Source organism: Cydia pomonella, chromosome 13, assembly GCF_033807575.1.
Source record: "Cydia pomonella isolate Wapato2018A chromosome 13, ilCydPomo1, whole genome shotgun sequence".
NCBI classification, from domain to species: Eukaryota; Metazoa; Arthropoda; class Insecta; order Lepidoptera; family Tortricidae; genus Cydia; species Cydia pomonella.
The window spans coordinates 13443047-13465314 of record NC_084715.1 but is presented as its reverse complement, the minus strand read 5'-3'; the positions used below and the strand labels follow the sequence as shown (position 1 = coordinate 13465314).

Here is a 22268-nt window from a genome sequence, read left to right as displayed (position 1 = left end):
CTCCCCAACAGCTCGCCACAAGCTGCCCTAAGTTGACTGATTGCACTGGTAAAATCAGCGGGCCATAGATTATTAGTTTGCAGTTCCTAAAAGCCACTGCTGAAAGGATGTGTAGCTGTCATATACAAAAACAATGGGTAGACAGTCTCAAACGGTATGTCTTATGATAAATAGTTTCATGTCTCAGTAAAATAATGTGATTTGTAGTATTTAGTCATAAAATATATTTTTATACTGTGTATGCTAATCTTCAGGTATTTATTTATGGGCCGCTAGTTGCCTGAAATACAGGTACCTATAAATAAATTATGATAGATAGGCGGATAGATGGGGTGTTCTATGAGAACGTCGCTTTCAAAATGCTTTTGTCTTGTATGGCAGCTTCCTCAATCAACTGCGTAAAGCTCAAGAAAATACTGCCAAAAGGATAGGCTAGATAATAAGTTTTTATAAAAGAAACAAATGTTTTTATGGGACCCATAACATTAAAGCAATACAAAAGTCAGAAATGAGAGTCAAATCTGACAATCGTTATCTACGCACGAAACGCCCCTTATTAAATGATACTTGATCGTGACTTCATGATTAAGTTTAATCCGTTTTATTTGCATTGCATTTATAAAATGAGGAGCTTTCGAGTTTCGAGGATTATGTTTTTAACATACGTGTATATTACGTAGGTTTATTTGTATGTTGATTTTTTGATTCTAGAAATAAGAGTTGTATAACCCTAATATGTATGTAAGTACTAAGTGCGTAAAAGGTAATACCGAAATAGGTCAGAAGAGAAGTAAATTCAATATTACTATACAGTATATCCAAAAAGAGCGCTATGATAAGTAGAAGTTACTTTTTAGGGTTCCGTACCCAAAGGTAAAACGGGAGCCTATTACTAAGACTCCGCTGTCCGTACGTCTATCCGTCTGTCACCAGGCTGTATCTCATGAACCGTGATAGTTAGTTGAAATTTTCACAGATGATGTATTACTGTAGCCGCTATAACAACAAATACTAAAAACTACGGCACACTAGATGGGCGAGTCCGACTCACATTTGTCCGGTATTATTTAAATATAGGAGGCAAATGAGCAGAGCCCATGAACAGACGTCGTATCATAGGATAAGTAGATATGTACAAAGAAACAGCGGTATGTTAAATAGAAGTTTTTTTTATATAGTAGGCATACGAGCAGAGCCCATGAACAGAGGTCGTACTCCTATCATAGAATTAGTAGACATGTACAAAGAAACAGCGCTATGTTAAGTCGGAGTTATTTTTTTTAATGTAGGAACCAAACGAGCAGAACTCATGAACAGAGGTCGTATCATAAGATTTGTAGAGATGTACAAAGAAATGGTGCTATGTTAAGTAGAAGTAATTTTTTTGAATGTAGGAGGCAAACGAGCAGAGCCCACGAACAGAGGTCGTATCATAAGATTTGTAGAGATGTACATAGAAATGGCGCTATGTATTTTTTTTTTATATAGGAGGCAAATGAGCAGAGCCCATGAACAGAGATCTTATCATAAGATTTTTAGATATGTACAAAGAAATGGCGCTATGTTAAGTAGAAGTATTTTTTTAAATATAGGAGGCAAAGGAGCAAAGCCCATGAACAGAGCTCGTATCAGAAGATTTGTAGAGATGTACATAGAAATGGCGCTATATTAAGTAGAAGTTATTTTTTTTATATAGGAGGCAAACGAGCAGAGCCCATGAACAGAGGTCTTATCATAGGATAAGTAGATATTTACAAAGAAATGGCGCTATGTTAAGTGGAAGTTATTTTTTTATATAGGAGGCAAACGAACAGAGCCCACGAACAGAGGTCGTATCATAAGATTTGTAGATATGTACATAGAAATGGCGCTATGTTAAGTGGAATTTATTTTTTTAAATATAGGAGGCAAATGAGCAGAGCTTATGAACAGAGGTCTTATCATAGGATAAGTAGATATGTACAAAGAAACAGCGGTATGTTATGTAGAAGTTTTTTTTATATGGTACGCAAACGAGCAGAGCCCATGAACAGAGGTCGTACTCGTATCATAAGATTTGTAGAGATGTACAAAAAAAAATGGCGCTATGTTAAGTAGAATTTAGTTTTTTAAATATAGGAGGCAAATGAGCAGAGCCTACGAACGGAGCTCGTATGATAAGATTTGTAGAGATGTACAAAGGAATGGCGCTATGTTAAGTAGAAGTATTTTTTTTAATATAGGAGGCAAACGAATAGAGCCCATGAACAGAGGTCGTATCATAAGATTTGTAGAGATGTACATAGAAATGGCGCTATGTATTTTTTTTATATAGGAGGCAAATGAGCAGAGCCCATGAACAGAGGTCTTATTATAAGATTTTAGATATGTACAAAGAAATGGCGCTATGTTAAGTAGAAGTATTTTTTTAAATATAGGAGGCAAAGGAGCAAAGCCCATGAACAGAGCTCGTATCAGAAGATTTGTAGAGATGTATATAGAAATGGCGCTATGTTAAGTAGAAGTTATTTTTTTTATATAGGAGGCAAACGAGCAGAGCCCATGAACAGAGGTCTTATCATAGGATAAGTAGATATTTACAAAGAAATGGCGCTATGTTAAGTGGAAGTTATTTTTTTTTTATAGGAGGCAAATGAGCAGAGCCCACGAATAGAGGTCGTATCATAAGATTTGTAGATGTGTACATAGAAATGGCGCTATGTTAAGTGGAATTTATTTTTTTAAGTATAGGAGGCAAACCAGCAGAGCCCATGAACAGAGCTCGTATCATAAGATTTGTAGAGATGTACAAAGGAATGGCGCTATGTTAAGTAGAAATATTTTTTTTAATATAGGAGGCAAACGAATAGAGCCCATGAACAGAGGTCGTATCATAAGATTTGTAGAGATGAACAAAGGAATGGCGTTATGTTAAGTAGAAGTATTTTTTTTAAATATAAGAGGCAAACGAGCAGAGCCTACGAACAGAGCTCGTATGATAAGATTTGTAGAGATGTACAAAGGAATGGCGCTATGTTAAGTAGAAGTATTTTTTAAATATAGGAGGCAAACGAGCAAAGCCCATGAACAGAGCTCGTATCAGAAGATTTGTAGAGATGTACAAAGGAATGGCGTTATGTTAAGTAGAAGTATTTTTTAAAATATAAGAGGCAAACCAGCAGAGCCCATGAACAGAGCTCGTATCAGAAGATTTGTAGAGATGTACAAAGGAATGGCGTTATGTTAAGTAGAAGTATTTTTTAAAATATAAGAGGCAAACCAGCAGAGCCCATGAACAGAGCTCGTATCATAAGATTTGTAGAGATGTACAAAGGAATGGCGCTATGTTAAGTAGAAGTATTTTTTTTAATATAGGAGGCAAACGAATAGAGCCCATGAACAGAGGTCGTATCATAAGATTTGTAGAGATGTACAAAGGAATGGCGCTATGTTAAGTAGAAGTATTTTTTTAAATATAGGAGGCAAACGAATAGAGCCCATGAACAGAGGTCGTATCATAAGATTTGTAGATATGAACAAAGGAATGGCGTTATGTTAAGTAGAAGTATTTTTTTAAATATAAGAGGCAAACGAGCAGAGCCCACGAACAGAGCTCGTATCATAAGATTTGTAGAGATGTACAATGAAATGGGGTTATGTTAAGTAGAAGTTATTTTTTTAAATATAGGAGGCAAACGATTAGAACCCATGAACAGAGGTCGTATCATAAGATTTGTAGATATGTACATATAAATGGCGCTATGTTAAGTAGAAGTCTTTTTTTAAATATAGGAGGCAAACGAGCAGAGCCCATGAACAGAGGTCGTACTCGTATATTAGGATTAGTACGAGTAGATATGTACAAAGAAACAGCGGTATGTTAAGTGGAAGTTATTTTTTTTTAATATAGGTGTACGCGTATTTCACGTTTGGCGATATCTTCTTCGTTACGATTGTTCTGCAAGTTATTTTTTAAGCTTCATTTTAGTCAAGATCTATTTCTGATAATGGATTCCAGGAAGAATGGATGAAACTCTTCAAATATTTTACATATAGTATCTTTTTATATTTGCATTTAAACAGTGCTATTTGTTGAAATGGAACATGTTCATGAAGATCAGAATATAACTTCTCCTTGACAAGTATTTTACGAGTTAGGGCTTAGGTATTATATGGGCTTACATATGGGCTGTTGTTTTCCATTCAATAGTTTACATGTGTGAAAGAGAAAGTATAACAATATGCTTTTTTGACTAAGATTGCTTTAATTTTGTTAATTTCAACACTTAGTAGGTGATAATTATAACATTGGTATAGAATCTTCAAAAATAAAACAATAGATACAAAGCAGGTGTTACTCGTATTGGCCCGTCTTTATATATTACAAATGTATGAATGCAGTTTTTCTTGTTATGAAAATCAATGGCATGATTCCTAGGAAAATATCTTCGTAACGATCTAAGTGGGCCACCGTGTATACCCTACGGAACATTTTATTTCGTTGGATGAATTTAGGGTGTAGGGTAATGGGAGGCATGTTTGAACTTACAAATGAATGTACCCAAATATCTCCAAAACGTATCGAACGAATTAGTTGCAGTTTTCAATAGTGTAAAAATTATTTTACACTATTATGGTGTATTTATCTTATCTCCTGTTATAAATGTTTCAATTTTTTTAAGGTTCAAGCTACAGGTATATACCCTAACAGTAAGCTACACAGATAACTGACCAGGAGGGCCTGCAAACAAGTTTCTTTGCAGGGGGGATACAAGTGGAGAAACTACCCAATTATGAGCTACTGAAAACTATCATTAATTGTAAGGATATTTAACATTGCCAAAATAAGGTTCAAGGTGTCCTCTAGTAGTAATTATATGCCCTCTATAGAATAGTATTATAAACATTTTTCTTTTTTCATATACCATGGACGTTCCTCGATGGCACCAAGCTGCAACCGGAAAGCGATGATCACACGGCAACAAAATCCTGAAGACTGTAGCAGCCACGTCTAAGGGGGATAAATTCAATAAATGTTTATTCTATTTGTTTGATATGTAAAAATGCACGTCAATAAGGTGGCCAACTATTATAAACAGAGACCGGAATTATTGTGGCATTCTTGAACTGTCATAGAGAGTTCTCATTTATCGACTTCTGGTAGACATATATCGATATAACGTAGAACACAAAATATTAAAAAGTTATAATAGTTAATGGATATTTCACTGTAAAAGAAGTAACTGCTTTTTTGCATTTATTTGTACTTACGAGTATTAAAAAAATAGCTACATAGGGAGTACAAGTCCGTAAGGGTTGCTAGATAGCATCTCTCCAGCAACTCTTACTGAGTTTCAACATAATTACTTATATTTTCAAGAAATGAGAGGCGGAAAAACATTATAACTAACCATATTATTCTCAAAATGTTGGATTGTTTTAAGCATGGCGCTGGGATTAGGTGGATAACAGTCATAGTCGGTCTTTCGCATGTATTGCCGTCATTCTTTATTCTTTAAAAACGGATGGGAAAGTTACATTTTATTCACAAGAGTTGCAAAGTAATTTCGTTCAAATTCTGAAATATTTTATCACCTAGGAATGTAAAATTAACGACGACGACGACTTGTGATGATTTTGAAGTTTAAGTATTTTTTCGCGTTGGTGTGGTAATTATACATTAATTCATAACGAGTTCAATAATTCACAACTAGTGGCAGTAAATTAAAACACGACCGAAAGGAGTGTTTTAAATCGAAACGAGTTGCCAATTATCTATTCGCACATATACAACGTTTTACAGTACATATGGCACTTTAAATTTTCGACATAGGCGCGTAAAGTGCTAATTACCGCCCTAGTGCGGTAAAGTAGCACCATATGTACTAAAAAAAATGTTGTCTCACTCGTTAGAAAAAAAATTAGGCCCTCGAAACGCTCAAGATTTCCACTTCTCATTTTTGTATTGGTTAAACAACTACTATGGACCCCTCGTGAAATAGATAACTGTTTTAGCCAAAAATATTAACTATATTGAAGGCCCGGTTCACATTGAGTGGCTACACCGCTTTTTTTTTGGTAAGTCAAAGTAAAATAAATCATCATGAAAGGTACAAATTAGGTACTAAATCTTTGCCAAAAGATGAATTCAATATAACGCCTACAGCTAGGAGAACTGTAAGGCTAAGATGGTCGGCTCTTTATCATTTGTCACCATACCTGTCCCGTTCTAACAAGGATGTAAGTGCGAAAGTGACGGGCATAATGACAAGTGATAAAAATGGAACCATGATGCCGCCGCTGGACTTGGCCCTGTCGACCTGACGTCAGAATAGCTGACCACATTATTTTCAATATTTTTTCTCGATTTTTAGCGAGGTAAATTTTTTTTGATATCATGGACCAAATAGTACAAAAAAGGTACTAAAACTTGGAGTAAGCGTCAGGATGTCAGGACCACGATAGCTATTTATATCGTTATAAAACTTATAAATAGCTATCATCGTCCTGACATCCTGACACTTACGATACTACAATACACTTCATTAGTTCATCTATTCGCCCTGACGAAATTATGCGTTCCACGTCTTAATCATTAATTTAAGAACAATAAAACATACGAAGAGTATTATTGTATTATTTCAGTAGTTACAGTAATAATAGGCATAAAATAGGGAATATTACGCAAAACTCTGCGTAGATGGCGTTACTAACGCACACGGGGCCTACCGCGAAATGGAAATATCTAAATTGTGGTTTCTGCCTCCATCATTCTTGCATATTCGATAGACAGAGAGGCAGATAGGTAACGAAATTTCGATTTTCGCGTTTCGCGTTAGACCATCTGTAACCAAAACGCCTTGATGCATCAATGCCATAGTGAAAACTTGTCAAAAAACTGTTTAAGGCATAGTATGCATAAGTTACTCTCAGGTTTATAATACATGCTAGTGCTGCTCTCTACAGCCTGAAAAAATGTATGGCCTATCTATTTCAGGAGAATGCATCGTACGCGAGCAGTTAGCAATAATATCGCCAACGACAGATTGCAAATGAAATATAGGCACCTTTATGAGTAATTCAATAACTGCACTGAAATATGATGTTCGTACTCTCTGCAGGCAGATTTACAGAAGATCAGTTGGACTCTAAATTAAGTAAAAGAAATGGTTTCCCGTAATCTACAAATTTATTAACGAGATATTTCATTATATATAACTTCGTACGAAATGAAAAGTAATACGTGGGAATATGAGAAAAAAATAGTATATTTATATTAATTATAACCTACATGCTCATTAAGGAATAATTTTTACAAGCAGTAACATTACTAGATATCTCATTTAATATAATCCGACTTAATTACATTTCCGCAACACCTCCGTATTTCACAAAATAAATCAAGACATTATGCAACTTATATAATTTTGACGTATATATCCGAGTCGCCCGTGTTGCGACCGTTGCGACTTTCATGTAGTAACACCTAACATGGAAAAGTAAATAATAAAGACTGAATCTTCACGGATACCGCGTTGTTCGGGAAATATATATAGGTCAAATAAATACTTAACTAAGTCGCTTGTAATAAACCTTGCGTAGATAGATAGATGTATAGATAGAATACTCTTTATTGGAACACCTCAGTAAAAAGATACAAAAGAAAAGACAAAACAAACAATTGATTAAATGTAGAGGCAGACAACAGGCGGCTGCGTAACGACTTATATATACTTATAGTACGTTATTCTTTTATTATATAATGTATTTCATTGTCAATAATATGATAATCCAACAATATGTACGAAACGGCAGTATTTAGTTCTTAAAGGTCTGCTTCTTCTGAACATTTTTTTATTCCACTTCATTTAAGCCCACAAAATTAACACACTGGTTAATATCTAGGAACTATTAAAATTGGTAACAAATTCTTAGGCAACTTGTCTGGCGCTATCAACTATCTCAAGTAAAATGTGGAGCCAGCGTGACTAAAATAAATATAAGTACTATTTTTTTATTGCTTTCCACAAAACGGGCAATATGTAGAATTGTGTAGCTTTATTTACAGAAATTAGGTTTCATATAGAGATTGACAGTCATTGTTAATTAACTTCTCTCTGCGCCGAGTAAAATATAACCCGACCAAGTAATGTATTGGCTATACCATCCATATTTAACAAACAAATTTATGACGTTTTGTAACCTTCTTATTTTGGCAAATATATACCGACACATCCGAGCATGCACATTGCGAAGGGTGGTATTCTGGTTTTTCATCTTTCCAATATCTTGGTCCAATGTGTATTTGCGTCTGACATTTTGCTTAATGAGAGAGTGAGACGCAATGCACATTGGACAAAGATCTTAGACTAGTGGAATATCACCCGAAAGGAAGAATTGAGTCACCGGGTGGTCCGGAGGCTCCGGGAAGTCCGATTTTTGCTCATAGCATGACCGGCTAGTCTCCGCTCCGAGCCCGCACCGGGCCACTACAGAGCTCCGGTGATGACGTAATGCTTTCCATAGAAAACGAAGCGCCGGAAGCTCCGGCCCGGCCCTGCCCCTGTGTAGCGTGAGTCAACCTTAAGATAGTGGTAAAGAGGAGACCTCCTGAACATGTTTTGAATGAGGCCAGAGGGAGGGGAAGGTTGAAGTAAGGAAAGAGGATGGATTTAATCAAGAAAGGTATTGAGTGCTGCATGTCTCGGAAGCCGATATGTTAAACAGGGCAAAGTGCACGGAATATACAAGGGATGCCCACCTTCAGAGGGAATAATTTACCAAAGAGAGAAAGAGTGGAGCGGCTGACAAGCGGGTTTGCTTCCCTTCAGAACTTTACAGCTTTTATTGCCGATTTAAGCCGATTTTCTCAGCCTTAGAGAGTTAGATCATATACGGTATTAGTGACTGTATCATTGACTATATTATTCTACTCACCATGGAATCATAGTGGAGGGGCAACCGCGGCGACGTGTCAAAGTGTCTTCGCAGCCTCGGACACGTGGGGTAGTGGGATAAATTAAACGATAGCTGCGTGCTTCGCAGCGCATTCACCACGATGTCGCTGTAAACAGAAAGTTATTCTTGTAACTTGACATCACACATCATCTCTATTTTAGGCCTTTTAGTTTTACTCGTAGAACCGGCACAGAAAACTAGTATTTTGCGCCATGAGTTGTTTTATTGACAATAAACCATTGAAGCGAGGCGTGAATCTCACGACCTAAACGAGTAAGCGCCATGAAGTTTACGGCGCTTACGAAGTTTTGGTCGCGTAGTACAGGTTGCGACTTCGACAGTTTCATTGTTTCGTGTGGCGTCTCTGTAGTAATATAAACTCAATGCATATCACTCGGTGACCAGGCAGATTGATTGCCGCGTTTATGACTTGCCACTTGCTTGCCACAAAGATTAATGATGTGATAATACGAGTACTCCTAGTCACCTGGCATTGTCAGCGCGAGAGCTATTTGATTTATCCATTGACATAAAGAAGCCCTTATTGAATGACTTAGGTTGCATATGATTTCATCTTTCCCGATATTACTTTGGATTGAGAATATTCTTAGGAAAGTTTACACGCGATGAAGTAATACTTTAGCTTGACGAACACATCTGGCCAGCAGTCTCAAAGTAGTTCTCCCTCATCATCATCATCATACTAGCCATTTATGAATTTATCGCCCACTGCCGAGCATAGGCCTCGGTACGCCACTTCTCCGGTCCTAAGCTAATCTCATCCAGAAGTGACCCGCAATCTTCCAAATGTCGTCCGCGGCGTCCATCTTCGTCCTTTCTTCCTAAAGCGGCCATCATTCCGTCAACATTTTGGTCCACCTGCCATCACTCTGTCTGAAAACATGTCCCGCCCAACTTAACTTTTGTTTAGTTAGACGTATCCCGCGTCTTACACCTTGGTGTGGCATCGGATCTCGACATTCCTTATCGGTCTGAAAGCTTGATACCGGGCATGGTGCATTCCATGACTCTCTACCCCTTACTACGATTTTAACTTACCTGACAAGTTGCTGTAGGTTTGCCTCATTGGAGGACGTCTTCAGTGGTCCCACGGCGGCCAGCGCCACTTTGACCTCTGGCCAACCGTCGCATCGTAGTTCTCCCGTCAACTTTTCTGTTATGCAGACTACGTTGAGGCGAGCACGGAACCTGGAAGTTAAAAGTTGTGCTTAACTGCTATTCTTTATTCACAGACTGGAAACACAAGTATGTATATACTATCGAACGAACTTGATGTATTTAAGGGAACAACCTTTATAGGTATGCAGTAGTCGCTCCAGTAAATGGTATGGAGTTCAATCCACAGCCAAAGCGTTTGTAAGAGGAAATACATTTGTATCCGAAATTGCCCGACCATTATAGTTTCAGGTTGTGTGGATTAACGCCCTTTCTTAACTCTCACGCGTATGTAATTATCTTATACCTTTAAACGAGCAATTCTTGTATATATATATATATATATATTTCTGTGATCTCGGAAACGGCTCTAACGATTTCGCTGAAATTTGGTATATGGGGGTTTTTGGGGGTATACAATCTATCTAGATTAGTCTTATGTTTGGGAAAACGCGTGTTTTCGAGTTTTCATGCGTTTTTCTTTCGACGCAGAATATGGTCGCTAATTTCGTGTTGCCGGCCACTGTCCGTCTGGTCCAGTGTGTTAAGACGCGGACTGCTAAACGAGTGTTACGGGTTCGAATCTCGCCCGGTGACTAACTTTTTTTTTTATATGTTCAAGTTTATATATATTTTTTTAATTTTTATTGTTTTAGACAAGTTTAATTTAGTAAAAAAATGTAGTTAAGATTATCACCTATACACCACCATATTACAATAAATAGTTATAACCGAGCAAAGCTCGGTCGCCCAGGTACTTAAGTATTAAATAAGCCTTACATGATATATAATAGGTCTAACTGAAATAATATTTAGGTAATTGTGATTCTTATTCTGATTTCGATTTGATTTAAGCAATGTCACTTAAGTTTATATGCTCAAGCGATCACTAGGACAGGTCTCCACGGAAGACCAGCGACAATAAGATGCCTACAAGGTAACTTGAAATAAAGCTGAGGGGAGACCTTATAGTGACGTTTATTAAATGTTTTATTTAACAAAAGTCTGCGTAGTAAGCATCCTGAATAAATTTGTTTTCTATTTTTTCTTCTTCCGACGGCGGGTGGGTAGAAAGCAGCTCGCATCGTTTGAAACATCTTACCTGTTAACATTAACTCGATAGTGCGACACCTCCACCTTCTCCCCTCGTTGGCTGAAGGCTTTGAGCTGGAAGGCCGGTGTTGCCTCGCAGTCACACGTGATGGTCTGCAACATTTACATTCATGTTAACATCATCATTGCTAGCTGAAAGTATTTCGTCTTTAGAACCCTTAGGAAACCCTTAAGCCTTAGGAAACCCGAAAGACTTTTCTTTATCACCGTACAGCTATTAGTAAATCGGTACAATAGCTTGAAGATGCAATAAGCTGACCTCCGGGTACCCGGGACCTGGAGCTGGACCTGGGTATGTCCTTAAACTACGTCAAAAAGAAAGGTATGGGCACCACTGTGAACTTCATCTCGCTTAGAGTGGTAGGGCACACAACAGCGAATGTCATTCCAGGATCTAGCCCAGAGCCCAACTGGGAAGCACCTCCACTCCACCTTACAGAAAACCGCAACCAAATAAACTAGACACTACATAGTGTTGAGTTCCTGCCGACGAGTAAGATTGCCAGATCATATAACACCTCTGGAGTTGCAACCGTCCATAGGCAACGGTGACCGCTTACCATCAGGCGGGCTATATGCTTGTTTGCCACCAACGTAGAATTAAAAAAGTAACATGGGAACGACACGGCACCGGGAACGACAGGTACGAGTTGATTGTGCTATTTATTTTATTATCTTATACAATACAATACAAATATACTTTATTGCACACCTCAATACAGAAACAGTACAAAAATACAACACATAAAGAAGAGGTAAACAAACAACACAAACAAACAAACAGAGGTCTTATGTTAGGGTTCTGTTATTTTTTCTACCCATTATATTTAATAGTAGTTTATGTGACTGCTACATAATGAAAGCCATTAAAACACAAGTGTAGGTTTAAGAAACGAACGAAGTGAGTGAGAATTTCAAACATAAACTATATTGCTTTGTTTACTTGACCTATACTCGTAAATCCATTACAGCACAAAATAAAATCTTATAATATTATCTATCTATCTTATAATATCGTCAAAATCAGATAATGTTTTTAAGCCAACCAGCACTAAAGGAGAGGAATTGATGTAGTAGGTACTTCAGGATTTGTCTTGAGCAACTTCCACAGAACAGACCAGATGATCGTTTTGATAAAACGGCGGGTATTTGTAATTTTAGAATGAAATCGAAATTTTTTTTTCCATACCTATACAAACAGTAATTTAATTTACCTTTTGATATCAGCATTGTAGGTATTCGATCGAAGGCACTCAAATAGCATGCACTTATTACTTGTTTTTACGCAATGTTTAAAAAATATATATCATTAACCAGCCCGACGTGACCCTTCCATTTTCAAACGCTTTCTACCTAACGATCACTGTCAAAGTTCAACGTAATATGGGCAGATAGAAAACTAACGAACCAAACTTCGAATACATCGTATTTTGCTCGTTGATAAAATTCAATAATAAACCGTGTTGCACAGTATTTAGGTTTAAATTTAGAAAGAGGTTTCACTTTGATATGCGTTATAGGAATGTCATCCGCCTACGTGCCTACGATAGCCTTTTGTTATTTAGAATATAGTCGTATTTTTCAATATGAACGCTATGTGGGGATATAGCTCAGTGGTAGAGCAATCGACTGCAGATCGATAGGTCCCCGGTTCAAATCCGGGTGTCCCCTATATAGTATTTTTTTAGTGCAGTAGGTAATTCAAATAATTTTCATTATTGTAGCAAATATTTATTAACTTTACTTTATTTTCAAGAGTATTAGCAAGTGGGGATATAGCTCAGTGGTAGAGCAATCGACTGCAGATCGATAGGTCCCCGGTTCAAATCCGGGTGTCCCCTAAGAAAAAGTTTTTTTGCAATATGCAACTCAAACATTTTCGTGGTCGTAGCAAATGTACACTTACACTATATTTTCAGGAGACAACGCAAGTGGGGAAAATAATATAGCTCAGTGGTAGAGCAATCGACTGCAGATCGATAGGTCCCCGGTTCAAACCCGGGTGTCCCCTACGTACTACTACTTCTTTTTTTTAATAGGCCGAAAAGGCGGCGCGACGGTTACGATCGGATTAATTTAAATAAATTTTATTTTTGGGCTTTAAAAAAAATATTATAAAATGGGCATTGAACTTATGTGGTGGAACTTTTAGGTATTTAGCTATTTCTAATGTATTTTCATCGATGTTAAAGGTAAAAAATATACAAGTAAAGTTTTAGATTCATACGGCTATATAAAAAGTAAATAATACCGACTGGAAAGATCTAATTATATTGTTACTTTGTTATTTAGGTGTACGTATGTGGCAAACAATATGCAACATTACAAATTCGAAACTTTCACTAATCTATAAGAGAGTTTTATTTGGCTTCCTTTTTGTTTATCGTCCGTACAATTCTACGTCAATTTGTTTGCCCATTAATGCTAACTCCAATTACCCAATTGTCTGTTCCGCTCAAATAGGATTGCGGCGGAATAGGGCACTCGTTCAAATTAAAATCAATGGTAGGTACCTACTTAAACTTCACTTCATCTATTTATCTATAAAACTTATCACTTCCTTCATATTGTTTTTTTTTTTATACTACGTCGGTGGCAAACAAGCATACGGCCTGCCGGATGGTAAGCAGTCTCCGTAGCCTATGTACACCTGCAACTCCAGAGGCGTTACATGCGCGTTGCCGACCCTAACCCCACCCCCCGTTTGAGCTCGGGCAACCTTACTCACCGGCAGGAACACAACACTATGAGTAGGGTCAAGTGTTATTTGGCTGCGGTTTTCTGTAAGGTGGAGGTACTTCCCCAGTTGGGCTCTGCTCTAGATCTGGAATGACATCTGCTGTGCTGTGCCCTACCACACAAGGCGATGACATTCACAATGCCCATACCTCTCTTTTGGCCGTAGTTTAAGGACATACCCGGGTCCAATTTATACAAGTACCTAGTAGGTTTGAGTCAGTTTGACAACTACTACGCGAACGAAAGGCTATAACCGCAAATATCTAAGTTTTGTCTATCTTCCTAGTCTGTCTACATATCTCGCTCGCTACGTAGCTCGAATTTGCTAAAGTGACAGAGAGGCAAATAGCCGAAGCTTCAGATTCAGATTTTATTTCCGTTAAATACTCATATCTACATGCAGAATACAATTATGCAGGATATATATACAATTATTTACATTAATTGATTAATCTAGGTCAATTATAATTGTATACTTACAAGGAATGTATTATATGCTTAGATTTTCGATGCTTGTGGTAGGCTGGACAAGCAATAGTGAGGAATTATTATATTTAAAGATGTAGGAGGCAAACAGGCGGACGGATCGCCTTATGGTAAGGAATCGAAATGAGTCGATGTTTGTGTGGTTTGGTTTGTAGTATAGAGTATAACCCATAGGGATTTGGAAATATTTGGCGTAGCCAACGGTATTAACAAGTTACAAGAAAAAGTTGTTAGTGTCGGACAACGCTAAAGGGGCCCACTAATTACCAGTCCGTCAATTTATAGGGCCCTGTCAATCTTACATTAGACTTAGACCGTTGCCGTTAGGCGAAAAAATATCGACTCTCAACTGCTAATCTGTAGTCACAGAGGTGGCAGCAGGCCACTGCCGGCAGGCAATAATCGCTTATGTGTGTGGACGTTATTGACACTTATTGGCCAGGGACGGCAAGCCGCCCGATAAGGTCAGAGACTGCACGCGGACTGGTAATCAGTAGGCCCCTTAAGTCTTCACGTTGGGCGGGTTGCTATCCAGGCGTCCAGCTCCACTCTGATGAAAAAGACAGACTACATGTGAGGAAGGCAACACTACCACGTCGTCCTTAGAGTCGCACTCGCGGAACACGTTGGACACGTTGGGCGGGTTGCTGTCCAGCGCGCGCACCAGCTTCACTCCGAGAGAGACAGACTACATGTGAGGAAGGCAACACTTACCACGTCGTCCTTAGAGTCGCACTCGCAGAACACGTTGGATACGTTGGGCGGGTTGCTGTCCAACGCGCGCACCAGCTCCACTCCGATGCCTTGCTGGAACAAACAAACGATTACTTAGACACATTATTAGTTAGATTATACAAAGTAGAATGGACCTTAATTATAAGTACGGTCAATGTGGGGAAGAGCGGCATATAAAAAAAAAATTGCAGCTGAGAAGACAGACATAGGACAAGAACTCTCGTAGCTTGAGGTATCTATCTTCTTTAGGCAATAAAATTACGGGGCAACTCGGCTAAATGACAATAAAACTGACTTTTACCGACGTATCACCGAATAGCTAAGATTTGCCCTACTTCTGCAAAAACGTGTTCACGAAAGTGATTAGGAACAATCGTCGAAATAATGAACCAATTTGCTTGAGTGAACAACATAATAATATGTTCCAATACAAAATCGAATGAAGCATCATTACTTGTCCAGTTATTTTTGTAAGGAACCTTGGTATTAACTACCAATATTGTTCATATGTTTTTACAATCTAATACGTAATATATGACATCATCTATGAAAAGGGACCTTATTGTCGATGGCGCTTACGCCGCACTGCGTAGCGCGGCGTTGTTTATACTATGGGAGCGTCGTTGATAATGACTTAAGTGCCACCGACAATATGGTCCCTTTTCATAGATAATGTCACATATGTTACTAATAAAACACACATCAAATGTAAGTACATTTTTCATCTTGACTGTCGTTCTTTTCACTAATTTATGAATATTTGCCACATCATAGATTTAAGTAGTTATTTTGTTAAGTTAAGTTGATTAGTTTAAGTTATTTTGTAGTTTTTTAGCTATTTTTCCATAAATTGTATATTGTTTGTGTGGCTATTTTTAAATTTTATATTTATTTAGTCTAATAGACTGCATGATGTAAACATGTTAAGCTTTTTAAAACAATCTTGTAATAGGTACCTACATTTAAATATTCCTTAAATAATAAATATAATCTTGTCTAAATTATAAATAAAGTATAATAACTCAACTCTTTTCTTCTTTACTTTAAAATAATAATTTGAAACTTGGTACTCATATCATTAAATAGCAGTAATTTATAATCGGTTGTGTAAGCTTTATTAAGTCTCCAAAATTCTCAAAAATATGTTACAAAAATAAAGTTCGAGCGATCAAAAGAAGTATATGGAAGAAGTATCGATATCTGAGTTTTTTGTTATAGGACTCCCCACCCTTTCATTAAATTTGGCCATCTAAAACCCGATGTCGGAATAATAATAAAATACTGAGTCTCAATAACTCCCGATTTGCATTGCAAGAAAGTTCCGCACCCCATCCTATATAGTCTTTAAATAATTAAAGTAACAACCAATAATAATTATTGTCATGATGGCAGGTTGCTATGGTTTACAACACCATAACAAATATCGAAGTGAGGGTTCGTCACCACCTACAATAGGGTGACCCCCTTACATATTAGTAAGGGGAAAATAATTTCCTAGAATATTTACGATTATACCACTTTTTTTTTTTTTTTTATAAACTGATCAGCGATTGGCTCTAGTCACACCTGATGGAAAGTGAAGACAGGGCCTAAGATGGAGCTCACCGATTCAGTAGTAGCCTATTCACTCTTGCTTTAAAGAGACCGAGGTCATATTTATCAGGGAATACAGAGGGCGGGAGCGCATTCCATTCTTTAGCCGTCCGTAACAAAAAAGAGGAGGCAAACCGTTTAGTGCGAACAAATGGAATGTGTACCACGAACGGGTGCATTCGCTCCCCACGCCTGGACGTCCGATGATGGAAAGAGGAAGGTGGGATCAGATCGTGCAGTTCCTGTGCACACTCCCCGAAATGTATCCGATAGAACACCGATAGGCTAGCGACTCGACGGCGATGCTCAAGGCTCTGTAATTTTGACTTGATTGATGGGTCATCGCCAAAAAGTCTATGAGCCCGGCGCTCTATCGAGTCCAGGGCCGCCAGCTGATATTTGGCGGAACCGTCCCATAGGTGGCAGCAGTATTCCATGCTCGAGCGGACCTGTGCTTGGTATAGGGAGAGAAGCTGTTTCGGCGTGAAATACCGCCTCACCTTAAATAGGACACCAAGTTTTTTGGCAGCAGTTTTAGCCCTGGACTCAATAGTCAACCCGAAGTTTAAGTTCGATTTTAAACTTAGACCAAGAAGCTCTAAAGTGTTAGTCACGGGAAGGGACACATTTCGGAAAGTGGGAGCCAAGGTGAACTGGCTCCGTTTTGCGGTGAAAAGACACGCCTGTGTTTTGGTGGCGTTGAATCCGACCAAGTTGGCTTCGCCCCATTCGGCCACGGCGTTCAAGGACAGATTCAAACGTTCCACCATGGTCTCCCTGAGGATCTTGGTGTCACCTTCACTGGCCCTCGCGTCAGAGAGGTATCTCTCCGTAACTGTGCTGTCATCTGCGTACCCAAAGATGCCGGGCTTGAGCAGATCGTTGATGTGCAGCAGAAAAAGGGTTGCGGAGAGGACTGAGCCCTGAGGTACCCCGGCATTAATAGCCAAAAGATCAGACGAGCATCCGTCTAGGACAACTCGAATAGATCGGCCCCTCAGGAAGTCAGTGATCCAGGAGCGCAGGCCAGACGAGATCCCATACGCGGAGAGCTTACTTATTAGGCTGTCGTGCCAGACTCTGTCAAAGGCCTTGGAAATATCAAGGGACACGGCGATAGCCTCACCCTGTCTCTCGATGGCCTCGCCCCATAGGTGGGTGGCATAAATCAGAAGGTCCCCAGTTGACCGGTTCCGGCGAAAGCCGTATTGCCGATCACTGAGGAGATCGTTACCTTCGAGATATGCCAGGAGTTTGGTGTTCAGTACACGCTCCATAATCTTGCAGAGTATGGAGGTGATCGCGATAGGCCGATAATTAGACGGGTCAGCACGACTACCTTTCTTAGGTACAGGCTGTACGTTTGCAACTTATTAGGGGGGTTTACATGTAAATTGTTTATATTTGTGGTTGTCTCATGGTGTTAATAATTCAAATTTCATTAGACTGTCTAAAAATAAAATAAATAAAATTATGTTGATATGCACGCCGCCCATTAGATGTTTATTGTGATTCTAATGATAAAGATTTAAATTAAATTCACTTACGAAAAGATCTTGCCTCATTTTTACATTTCTGTTTAGCCCTATGGTTGAACCAGGCATTAAGTCTGCCATTTGTATTTTTATTCTATTTTGTGCAATAAAGTTCAAATAATTTAATAAATAAATAAAAGAAGAAAATCAAACGTATAAACGTAATATGAGTGTACAAATCAGAATCACAAACTAAGGATGAAAAATGTTATAACTTAAATAATATTCAAAGTAAGTTTAACCTTTACATATAGGTTGATAGAACATATTTATGAAAAACTATTAAAGGAGGAGCGAGTTGAAGATCAACCAGGAATACGAAAATCTGCACTGAAACGAAGTCATTTCGAACCGAATCAAGCGGCGCTTTTCATTGCAAAGCCATTCTTCTTGTTCCTCGTGTTGTCCGGGCATATTGCCACGGCTCATGGGAGCCTGGAGCCGCTTGACCACTAATCCCAAGATTTGGCGTGGGCCTAGTTTTACGAAAGCGACTGCCATCGGAGCTTCCAACCCAGAGGGTAAAACTAGGCCTTGTTGGGATTAGTTCGGTTTCCTCACGATGTTTTCCTTCACCGAAAAGCGACTGGTAAATGATATTTCGTACAAATAAGCACCGAAAAAAAACTCGTTGGTACGAGCCGGGGTTTGAACCCGCGACCTCCGGATTGCAAGTCGCACGCTCTTACCGGTAGACCACTAGTGCTTACAAGCCTCAATTTGTTTCTTTCTTTCAAATACAAAAAACAAAATGACAGAGTAAGACAAACTGTGAATAGCTAGTTCAGTGTAAGTAAGGTACTCAATTATTGTTTGCAAATATAAATAAACACACCAAACCCAAACAGGTAGGCCTTGCCTGAACAGCATCTGTCTGACATTATCAATCAGCCTAAAAGCTTCGCTACTCAATGTCAAATTACGCACGAATTGCTCTGACTAATGAGCGTCGGTCATGATTTAACTAATGTTTTAGCGTTTTATGATTACACTGAAGAAAGATACATATTGTATTGTAAGAAAACAAGGTACCTAATAGAAAGGTTGCCTGATACAAATTGCTTTTTAACGATAAGATCGCCTGTTGTTTGCCTCTATCCTTAATCCGCGACACCGATTTAACCGGGCGACGTTGGTACTTGAGAGGCGCGATAGATGGCGCTGCTAGTTGAGAAATTCACTCGACTAGGGCTGATTTAACCTCCTGGATCCCAGAAGCGATGTTTTGTTTTTGAATTTGGAACCATGTCTTGTTTAGTGAAAGTTAAAAATAATGTTTTGGAATTTGTCCTTTATAAAAGCCTCTGGGACTCGGGAGGTTAAGGGTGTTATCTCAAGTGGTCCAAGCGGGAGGCACGGATACCTAAATACTAGGTATTTTAAATTTATTGGATAAGTAAATGATGGTCTGGTAATAAGCCGTTGTTTCACGAAGTCGATATGATATCATTTCCTAGGGATTAATGTTATTTATTTTTCACCACATTCAAACAAATGAGAAAGTTGCATTTTATCCACATGTGGGGCCAAATAATCAGATGCAAATTTTGAGTGGTTTCCTTATGTTAGCTGGTAGAATTGACTTTTAAATTATGATTTTGAATGATATATTTTTTATTACGTGCGTTTGGATTTGATTCGGATTGATTTTTTTGGTATTTCATAGTTAATATTTTCCTCACGTTGGGTGGTGAAAAATTTACGCTCACGATTCAACTTCTCGGATCTTTCGCTTGCTCGGGTATCAATATTAGCATGAGCAGTTAAACAACAACTTTACCCCCTTGTAAAACAAATAACTAAAACTTATTTATGATTGTAAAAATCTAATTTGAGAAATCCTGATAATTTCTTTCCAAAACAGGCATCTTATTGTATACAGCAAACAATTCCTGATGGTCTCATGTCTGAAAACGTGGTTGCATTTGATTATATTTCTCCGTATAACAACATTAACAACACCATTAAGCCTTGACGATAAACCTCACTTTCCTTATCGCCATGGCTACGATTGTAATCAAATCGTTTTAGTATTTGGTCACGAAAAACTATTGTTGGAATGGCATGTTAAAAGTTACAGCATCATGTCTACTCTCGCATCAATGCTGTGTAGGATAATATGATTAATCTTGGATGTACTTAGGTATTTTAAAAGTTTAATAAATATTAATCGTCTAATGCAAAAACTACAAGTGTAAGTTATTATGTTGTCTTGATTCTTTTTAATTTCTTCGTAAGAACTTTTAGTTTGAATCTGAGATGAGTAAGAGTTAGAATTAGGGCTCCAAGCAGGAAAGAAAAGCTTGTTTTAACACCAAATAATTGTTATTGCTATTATTACTATTATTTATATAATCTCAGACCAAACCACATAGTAAAGGCGCTCACACAATTTGTTTTTTATTGTTAATCAAATATCATTAGTCTATACGCGATTTTTTTTGTTGCGTACATCAACAGTAAGTATTTTATTGTTCTTTAATGTTATTCAAACAGCTTGGATATCTCAATACAATTTTGCGACGTTGTAAATTGTATGGAGATGACATCTGTCATTACCACGCTGTTTATAATTTATATGGCATAACCACAGGAATAGAAAACTAAATTAGTAAGTACAATAATATTCACCTAGTAGTAAACATGTTTACATGCAAATTTAATGTCAAACAATAACAATTAAAATTGCATAACTTCATTAAGGGACAAAAATATCCCCATGCATCAGACCGACGGTTATCATTGAACACACTCCCGTTTTCGGTCTAAAAGTCTAATATCTCCCGAATAACCTAATGCATACGACGTTTTGGAACAAAATGACTATATTATATGTAGACGTTTGCCTCAGCCAATAACCTCTGTAGTTGCTGCTATTATTTACAAATCTTCTCAACCACAAAACCAGCATATATCTGACTATGTTTATATATAATTATTATGAATCTCTAGATAAAATTGTATCAGAAACGTTCAAGAGTTGTGTTGTGAACATTAGTTGGCACAAAAACTAATTGGCAGCTGGCCAGTCGCTAAGTTCCATTGTCGAGAGTTATTTATCGGGGGACGCTGAATGTTCTTCTAGGTCTTGGACCGGGTAGTTGGTATTTATATTATCTTATCTTATGGTTTTCGGGGGCCCTTGCGGATACACTTAGACCCATAGGGATCTTTTGTGTAACTACCCCGTTAGGAAAGATCCGTCAACTACACAAGAGCTTCTCCTAACATCTCCATATGCCGGATGATGGAGCTCATGCGTAGCATTTTGAATGGTTCCAGATAGCCTGCTTCAAAGTCCTTCATTCCTTGTCTGGCGAGGGCGTGACATTCACACTTCAGGTGTTTTACTGTCTCTTCCTCTTCGCCACACATTCGACAATCGGTGTTGTCGGGGTGTCCCATCCTGACCAAAACTTCTTTGACCCCATAATTGCTAGTAAACATTCCTGTTATAATTTGGAGTTGTCTATTGCTAAGTTTCCATAGCTTTTTGCTCCAGCCGGAGTCTACTTCTTGCATAAAGAGCTTTGAGTACTTTAAAATGGTATTTATATTAATTTTAGTGTAAAGTTTACCGGGCAAAAATCTATCAGTTTGTATAATCAATTGTACCGTAAAAAAAGTTTTTTTTTTTACTTTCTGTCATGAACATATTTTAAGTCCTTTACGCGATACCTTGACGCGATTTATTCAATATAAATTTCATTTTGACACTTGGAGACAATTTACACCTCCAAATCTTATTAGTATTAGTACTCTGACATTGGGGACCTTTTACATCTCCGTTATACTGTAGTCTGTAGTCATTATTTATTTTAAGATTATGACAATGTAATATTTACCCAGGTATTGGCTGTTGTATTTATAAATGTTGCTATGTATATTTTTCATGTCACTATAGTCACTATATGGTGTTACTGTAAATGTTGTATTGACTTGTAAAAGAGCCCT

At 38.0% G+C, this 22268-nt stretch overlaps 2 protein-coding genes and 3 non-coding genes across 11 annotated transcripts in view; 4 read left to right on the top strand and 1 right to left on the bottom strand.

The window, feature by feature from the left end:
• The window catches only part of LOC133524266 (kazrin), a 204157-nt gene that overhangs the window by 9152 nt on the left and 172737 nt on the right, over positions 1 to 22268 (top strand). The gene's annotated exons all lie outside the window — the stretch shown is intronic.
• The window catches only part of LOC133524262 (uncharacterized), a 33646-nt gene continuing 20258 nt past the window's right edge, over positions 8881 to 22268 (bottom strand). The window contains exons 2-5 of the mRNA XM_061860161.1: positions 15166 to 15258; positions 11216 to 11319; positions 9997 to 10146; positions 8881 to 9043 (exon numbers count right to left, since the gene is read on the bottom strand). Coding sequence (XP_061716145.1) covers positions 8899 to 9043; positions 9997 to 10146; positions 11216 to 11319; positions 15166 to 15258 — 492 coding nt within the window. The 3' untranslated portion in view covers positions 8881 to 8898. The remainder of the gene's footprint in view (positions 9044 to 9996; positions 10147 to 11215; positions 11320 to 15165; positions 15259 to 22268) is intronic.
• On the top strand, positions 12826 to 12897 carry Trnac-gca (transfer RNA cysteine (anticodon GCA)). The gene has a single exon. It is a non-coding gene; the product is annotated as a tRNA-Cys (tRNA).
• Trnac-gca (transfer RNA cysteine (anticodon GCA)) lies at positions 12996 to 13067 on the top strand. The gene has a single exon. It is a non-coding gene; the product is annotated as a tRNA-Cys (tRNA).
• Trnac-gca (transfer RNA cysteine (anticodon GCA)) lies at positions 13160 to 13237 on the top strand. Its single transcript has one exon. It is a non-coding gene; the product is annotated as a tRNA-Cys (tRNA).